At 36.9% G+C, this 8,504-nt stretch overlaps 1 protein-coding gene across 1 annotated transcript; it reads right to left on the minus strand.

The window, feature by feature from the left end:
* Positions 1 to 3,537: 3,537 nt before the first annotated feature.
* FANCF (FA complementation group F) lies at positions 3,538 to 5,584 on the minus strand (the record flags this gene model as incomplete). The annotated part of the gene is made up of 1 exon (XM_082843860.1): positions 3,538 to 5,584. One exon carries the CDS (start codon positions 5,582 to 5,584, stop codon positions 4,505 to 4,507), a length of 1,080 nt encoding a protein of 359 aa, XP_082699986.1. The 3' UTR covers positions 3,538 to 4,504.
* Between the last annotated feature and the right edge of the window lie 2,920 nt (positions 5,585 to 8,504).

The raw sequence follows: 8,504 nt of genomic DNA on the forward strand, positions 1-8,504 counted from the left end.
AGAAAACACATTCTTTTCAAGTACATGCAGCACATTTATAAAAACTGACCACTTATTTGGACAATAAACCAAGTATCAATAAATATCAAAGATTCAGTATCATATAAACTACATTTTCTGACAAAAATAAATTAATTTGGAAAAGAATAACAAAAAGATAATTTTAAGAATATTTATCCATTGAGGAATTTAAAAAACAATTTTAAGTAATCCATAGATTATAGAAGAAATCATTGTGGAAACTAAGCTATAAATACTTAGAACTGAATGATAATGAAAATGTTAAATATCAAAACAAGAGACTTGCAGTGAAAGCAAAATTTAAAGGGCAATTTAAATACTTATATAATAAAAAAAGTTACAAATGAGCTAAATGACTTTGCTTAAGAACTGAGGAAGGAACAGCAGAATAAAAGCAAAGAAGAAAATAGATAAAATAAGAACATAAATTTTTGAAATAGAAAAAGTGATATAATAAACTTAATTCACTGGGAAAAATTATGTAATAGATAACACTTGGGAAGACAAATCAAGAAAAGCTAAGACAAAGAGGAAAAAAAGGAATAAAAATGAAACAGAATTGTAGGTGTGTTAGTGATAAAAAGGTAGGAAAACACTAGTGATAAAAAAGGTAAGAAACAACTTTGTTCCAATAGCCATAAAGATATTGAAATTGTAGTTAAGTCATTCAATTAAAAAAAAATCAGGTTCGGATTGTATTACAGAATAATTCTCTAAGACTCCCAAGGAATTGTTCATTCCAATTTTATAAAACGCTCACAGACAATAAGAAAAAGAGTAGTCTCTAATTCATTCTATATGGCCAGTAAAATACTGAATTCAAACAAAAGTATATAAGAATAAAAAATTACAGGTCAATCTCACTCATGAACTCAGAATCAAAAATCTAAATAAAATATAAGCTGAATTGAACAGAATATTAAAAATTTAATACATTTGACTGAGCAGCTCTGAAAAGCAACGACAAATTATCATTAGAAAAGTTAACATAATAGAAGAAAAAGAGGGAATTCCCTGGTTGTCCAGTGGTTAGGACTTGGCGCTTTCACTACCACGGGCCTGGATTCTATCCCTGGTCAGGGAACTAAGATCCTGCAAGCCACGTGTGTGGGCAAAAAAAAATAATAAAAAAGAAAAAGAAAAGAAAAAAGACCTCAACATTTCATCTCATTAGACATAGGAAAAGCATTTAACTAGCATTTATTGAGGACTTACTTTCTAATAAGTACATATTTTCCTTTATTTTTAAAGACTAAACATAAAAATATTTGATAACTTGATAAAATCTAGAGATGTTATATACATTAATTACAGGTATGGAAATAGCAGACACGTGACCAAAAGATGGATAGGAATACACAAAAATGAAAATAGTGCCAAGGCGATAGGGTATTCCTTTAATATTGTTACCATATTATTTATCCAATAAAAGTGTATTAAAATATTAAACTCCTCATTTTATTTCAAATTTATTTTAATGGTCAAATCTTAATGATGAGTCTCAGTTCTTATTACACCTTCAGGTATGGTTGCTTTTCATAAATACTAATTCATTGTGTGAATCATATTTTACATTTATTTATATGTTTATCAATTTAAAGAAGAGAACATAGATGAATCGGCCTGTTTACAATTTCTGACATCATTTTCATATGCATTATCATTTTATCTTTTAATTGTGCTAAGCAGTTCAAAAGGGTGGAATTTTTCTGTTTCATAGATAAATGAACTCTGATTCCTACAGTGAAATAACTAGGTAAAAGTTATAGTAGTAGATAATAACCCAAATTTAAACCATATTTGATAAATATAATTTCTCCCATGTGCCAGTCCCTGTTAGAGTATACATTGATGATACAGACATTTAAAATTTTTTAATACAGTATTGGTTTTCAAATCAGCAATCTACCTCCCTAGAAAAGATTTGTGGAGTGAATGTAAGTTAGAAAAGATCCATATCCTTGGTGACCTTACCACTCAAGAGTCATATAAATACTGGACAAATCACTACCTGTAGTCACAACTCCTTAATAAAACTTGAAGTTCACAGCACATGATCCTGTCTTACAGTTATATTAAGAGGTTCTGCTAAGATGATTTAATTGCAAAACTTTGTACACTGTATGACACCATACAAATGCATAGCCTTATTTATGTACTCAAAGCCAAATCTTACACATTTTCCATTAGAATCAGAACCTTAATAAGCAGCCAGCACATGGACAACAGCATTTAGATTTAAAACATTCTAATATACTCAATAAATATACACTCAGTCCAAGGGAAGTTTTCAGAAAGCATTGAGATATTGTCCTCAACTAATACTAACAAAAAACAACAGGCACATGCAGTCATTTTATCTGCTGGCTCATAAGAATCTTGAATTTATTTATTCAATTTCCCATTTCTTCCTCTCATTTTTTCTCTCTTCCCATAGATTCAGAGTGATAGTAAGATTTCTATATTCAATAACACCTCTTCAAGTCTTTAACTTTGTTTAAAACAAGATAAAGAATACAGATTAAGAGGAATTCCCTGCTGGTCCAGTAGTTAGGACTCGGGACTTTCACTGCTGGGCCCAGGTTCGATCCCTCCTCTGGGAATTAAGATCCCGCAAGCCACGTGGCATGGTCAAAAAAAAAAAATTTTTTTACTGTTGTTAAGAATCTAGATTAAGGTCCTAATCCTGGCTTCATTTATTCAAACATTTGGAGTATCTACCACATGCCAGGCACTGTGCTAGGCTCTGGGGGAAAAAAATAACAGATTGGCTTCTGCTCTCATGTTGCTTATTTTCTGTGTGCGCTTGGGCATTGTAGTTAATCTTCTTTAGCTTGTATCTTGATTTATAACAATACAGTATTGATGTGAAGATTAAATATGGTTATCTATGCAATGAACATAGCATGGAGCCTAAAATAAGATATGGTGAGTATAAAAATAGATTTAAAATTTTTTTTTACTGAAGTCTATAACAATTTTTACCATTTTATCTTGAAAAAGAGTGTGCAATGTTGCAGCAGAAACAGGGAAATAAGTTTACAGACTGTCATTCTTTAAAGCTAAAGGTTAGGGTTATGGGACTTAGGTTTATGGGTCAATATTATGACTTGTGTGGGCAGAACTCTTCATTGGGTTATGCTTCCTGAAAAAAGACTTTCAGGTAACTAACAGAAGGAATTGCCTTTCTTCCTGCATTAATGGCAAATTAAATCTAAAAGATGGTCTACATGGATTAGAGCTAGAAAAAGGAATCAAACCACAGGAAATACAAACTTGCTTGTGTTAACCCAGGATCATCTGGAAAAGTGTACTTGCTAGCAGAACAGTAGTTTACTCCAGGTTTCACTATAGAATAAAAAATTCTACAAGATTATACAACTCCTTTTGCTCTAATTCCATTTCTGGAATTAGAAGAATCTTGCAACCAACTAACTTGGTTATGGAAAAAAAAATCTTGATGAACAGAAAGTTATATTCCCCCTAATAAAAATGAATAAATCATTCTTAAGTTTGGTGATTGGCAACCACTCTGCTGGTAGTGGAGCATCTGGGTAAACTCACAAAATTAGGTTCCTACACACACTAAACAAATATTCTAAACTGTCCCCATAGGGCAGCTAACAAGGACAAAGTGGGAGAATTTGACTATTTTAGTCTCAACACTTCATTCAACATGAGGCAACTGTAACACCAAGGTTGTGATTTATTAACCTAGTCAATGGCGGAAGCAGCACTAATTCAGAAGTTTGTTTTCTTTTACCATCAAATGCTAAATTAATATCCAAAGGCATATATTTGTATTTACCATGCTGTAAAACTTTTTCTTAAGTCAATGCTTTAAATTACTGTATGATCTTTCAATGCACAGAAATGAGAAACAAAATTTCTGAATAACACAATTTTAATACATGTTGACACTGGTTAATTGGTTAGAACGTTAGATTAACAAGGCCAAAGTCCAGGGTTTAAAGTCCAACTAGGCCAGTTGGCTTTCCAAACCATTTCTGACAGCACATGTTGTTGGTTAAAGAAATCACTTCTGGGGATTTTAAAAAAACCCAAGAAAAACCTGCAAAAGTAAGGCATTAATAATATTTAAAAAGGTGTCTTGTTTGTCACTTTAAAGCTGCATTTTCTTTGACAAGCACATATCTTTTCAACGTTATTAGAAATGCGCCTTATAGAATGCAAACTACTAACACCATGGATTTAGGTAGGATACTTCCAATGTTACCTCCTCTAAACAGAAAATCCATGGCACTACAAGCCAGTTACTTACATATCTGTAATTAAGTTACAATTACACCTATTATATATTAGGACCTACAATAATATTTTGGACACATCAAAGTACAGGACATTTGGCGAGAACACTGGGATTTTAATTTTGTAAACCGTATATTCGATTGCTCAGTTACAGAACGTTGCCCATAGAGAACTGGGGCCTGGGCTGAGAACTTGTCTCTGCCCAAATGCAATATCACGCACTACTCCCAAGAGACAGCAACAGGTCTGTCCAGATGCTAAGACCAGGGACTTCGAAATCTCCATCTTGAGCCTTACAGGACTTCAGGGCAGTAAAAACTTCATCTTTCAGAGGTGGAGGGGCCTGACAGAGGCTTTGAAACCTGCTCAACAACTCCTCCCAGGGCACATCCTGGGATTCAGTTCCAATCCAAAGGCCTTTCTGAAGGCTGTAGTGCAGCTGTCGACCCCAGTCTGTTAGCAGGCCCAGATAGACCCGGGAGAGCTCTGGATGGCGCCCCGCCACCAAAGTTAAAAGCTCGGCTGGGAGGCTGCGGCAAAAAGCAACCATGACATCCGATTTCCCCAGAAGCCAGCGAAGCAGCTCTTGACCCTCCTCTCCCGGAGTTTTGGGGCTACCTAGTTTCAATTCCTCTTCTTGGTGCCGGGGAGACGACGGCGGCAGCAACAGCGCGGCCGCTACCACCTTCAGGAAGTTGCTCTGGGGCGAGCGCTCCCACAGGCTGCTGAGAAGCTTACCAGGGCCCCCTGCATCGGCCTCCCCCACCTCCTGCAGACGCCTCAGCAGCAGCTCCGCCTGGGTCTTCATCAGTGGGTCCTCCTGAAGGGCCGGGTTCTCTCCATAGGCGTTGAAGCGCAGCATGTGAAGAGCGGCCCGGCGGCGGGCGAGGCGGGCCAGGCTGCCTTGGAGCGACTCCTCCTCGGCGTCCGGGACGCCAGGGCCGGGAAAGAGCTGCTGCAGCAGGTAGTGAAAGGAGGCATCCCCGAGGGCCGGGTTCGCCAGCAGTCGCAGGGACAGCAGCTGGTCGCAGAGCCCCAAGGCCTGGAAGTTCGCCAACCCCGGGGCTGGAGCAGGCCCAGAGTCGCCCTGCTGCTTCCACTGGTTTTGCAGTCGCCGCTCCAGCGCCTTGCTAATGCGGGCATGGCGGCCAAAGCGCTTGTGGATGTGGCGCAGGTAGCGAGCCCACTGTAGGGCCCTGCGCACGGTCACGGGGTCCCAGGTGCTGACGTGGGTCGTGCGGGAGACAGCCAGAACCTCGGAGAACCGCTCCAGGTGCTGCAAGAGCGGTTCCATTGAGCGCGCTAGGGCCTTACTTCCGCCTTCACCTTGGAGCCGGCTGCTCTCTGCGTGCTTGATTGGCGTGTTGGTGAAACGATACGCCTCTCTGCAACGCTATTGGGTAAAATCCCTGTCAATCTGACAGCGGCTTTAATCCGGGTACCTGCACTCCGAGAAATGTAAGCCCCGGGAAACTGCTCTTGGTTTTACTTTTGCCGTAGATATTGAGGAGGCTCGTACGGGAGGGAGAATGAAGGGAGGGCTAGGATTAGAGAATTCCCGGAGCCACGTGGGAGATGCTGTTAGTTACGGAGGTTTCCGTTTTTCCTTTCGCTTTATAAACATCTCTAGTAGAAGTTTCCTGAGTTTTGCGTGAGTGAATCTGTGTTAAGGTTTATCATAATTGGGGAAAGCCAGACACGGGCTGTTACATATAACAAAATGTAGTTAAATAAAAATTTTGGTTCAATTCAGTTTAGTAGAAAGGTACTGACCTTCAATTAATTAATACCAGACACTATGCTAAAGTCTGGGCCTTGACCTTATCCTATTATTATTAGAACTTGAATCCTGAAACTTAAAGATTAATACTTTATTAAAATAGTAAAGGAACTTAAATTTTATTTCAAAGTTTCATTATTGATTTTTGTTTTGTTTTTGTAATTCTCAAGGCAGAATAACTTAATTGACTCTTATTTCACACAAACAACTAATTGAACTAAGTGGCATTTAACAGCATATGACAAAAACAAATGCTTGTCTAAAGATTGTGGGAAGGGGGAGGGGGAAGAAGAATCCACTTCTGGAATGTTATCTGGATTTTTCACAAATTTATGTGTTCTACAGATGTTTATCTGCCAACCTGTAGGGGTTTTGTTCAGAAACCTACAACAATTTCTAATCTACTGAAGTTGATGACACAATAAGTCATTTGAGCTGAGTTTGTTTCCAGTCTTAAAGACACCAAGCAAAAGTATTCTAATGAGTAGTCGGAACTGGTGTTTTGTTTTGTTTTGCTTTAACAAAAAGGAGAAGAGAAACAAATTTAACAGGAAGAGTCATTTTTCATTTATTAACTTTTTTTAAAAAATGAATAAAGCAGTGGTGTTCATGCTGTTAATTCAGTTTTAAGATCTGATATTTATCACTTAGCCTAAACTCTCAGTTGGTCTGTAGTGGTTACTTGATTTTATCTTTGTGTTGGATACTAGAAACTTTGAGCCAAATGTGCAGTCTACTTTTAGCAAATGCACAGGCTTCACCAATTTATTCTTAAATTGAGCACTTATTATGTCACATAGTGTAAGATACTAGGGATTTATTTGTAAATATATAGATGTTGTCCTTGTCCTGGTGGAGAAGTTCATTTCCTAGCCTTTAAGAGCAAAATTAAACAAATAACCTCAAATGTGATAGGAGGCTATAACGAATGTGGATCTCCAAGACTTAGGTGATGGGGAAGGCCTCCCTCTGTAAGAAACTGACTTTCTCCTGAAAGCCCAAAGATGAATGTTGAAAAACGTTTTCAAGGTCAAGGGAACAGTTAGTTTACAGGTACCTGAGTTGAGAGAGCCCAATCCGTTTAAGGAGGTGAAAAAGTCCAAAAAATCTGCCTTCAGGTCGGGATGGGAGTGAGACCTTATGGCAGGAATTGTGCAGATTAGTTTCAGATCTTTCCACTTTTTAAAAATTTTAGCTAAAAAAAAAAAAATCTTAGCTAAAATCCCTGCTTGGGCATTATAATATGTAAATTTATGCATATTTCACATTCGTTTATTTTCATTAAATGAACACAATGTCTGTGAAATTTTCCCCTTTAGAAGAAAGAAAAGCCTAGGGTTTGGAGCTTCTCCTCAATGTTCCATTTAATCAACAAAATTCAATGATCATTTATGAAGCTTCTACTACATGTAAAGTATTAGGGATTGAAAAAATGATTATGACAAGGTCCTTTGCTTCAAGAAACCTACATTCTTGAGGCAGGGGTGGAAGGGGCACAAAAACACTGAACTATAGTGCAATTCAGATTTTATGTGTTTAAAAAATTCTAAGAATGATGCTATGAGAGACCAGATATAAATTGACAGGAGAGTTCAAGGAAGACTTTACAAAGGACTGATACTTCAGTTAGGCCTTAAACTATCATGAAATACAGGAAAATGCAAGTGAGAAAAATAACATAAGGATGTTAACCTGTATAGTGTGTGCTACAAATACTAGTACGAATCTCCCATATCTTCATTATGATTCCTAAATTTCTGGGATACAGTAAATTAGGACAGAGACTGAAAGGCCAGATTTCGGGAGATTTCATTAAAATACATCAATCAAACCATGAAAGTTAAGCATCATAAACAACTAAGCATCAGAAAAAGAGACATTCACAAAAAGTTTACCTCATAGGGTTCTGGTGAGGATTAAATGAAATAATAAATGTGAAATGCCATCCTTGGTATTTTGGCTGTCTTTTAATATTCATTCTATTATTACCCCCACGCTCTTTGCATAATAAAGATGCAATTTGGAGTACTGACTCCAGCTCAGCTCAAGGGGTAGGCCAATTTGAGCCAATCATGTTAATCCACCCCTCTCTTAATTCAGTAATTAATTTAGGAACCCAGCCTTAAGCCTATCAATGTATAACATTTTCTTTTTTTTTTTTTCAGAGAAAATATAGAACTTTTATTTTTCTGAAACATTGAGAAGTAGTTGCCAGTGACGTAATAAAACATTACCCTGAATACTGTGTTTATTATAAATATGAAAATTTTCCTACATAGCTAAATATAACCATCAATGTCAGGAAATTAACATCAATGTATTATTATAATTTAATCATCAGACCCTGTTCAAACTTATACAGTTGTCTCAATAATGTTTTTCTTTTTATTGAAGTATACTTGATTTACAATATTATATTAGTTTCAGCATAGTG

This window comes from Leucopleurus acutus (genome assembly GCF_964270905.1).
Source record: "Leucopleurus acutus genome assembly, chromosome: 8".
Taxonomy (NCBI): Eukaryota; Metazoa; Chordata; class Mammalia; order Artiodactyla; family Delphinidae; genus Leucopleurus; species Leucopleurus acutus.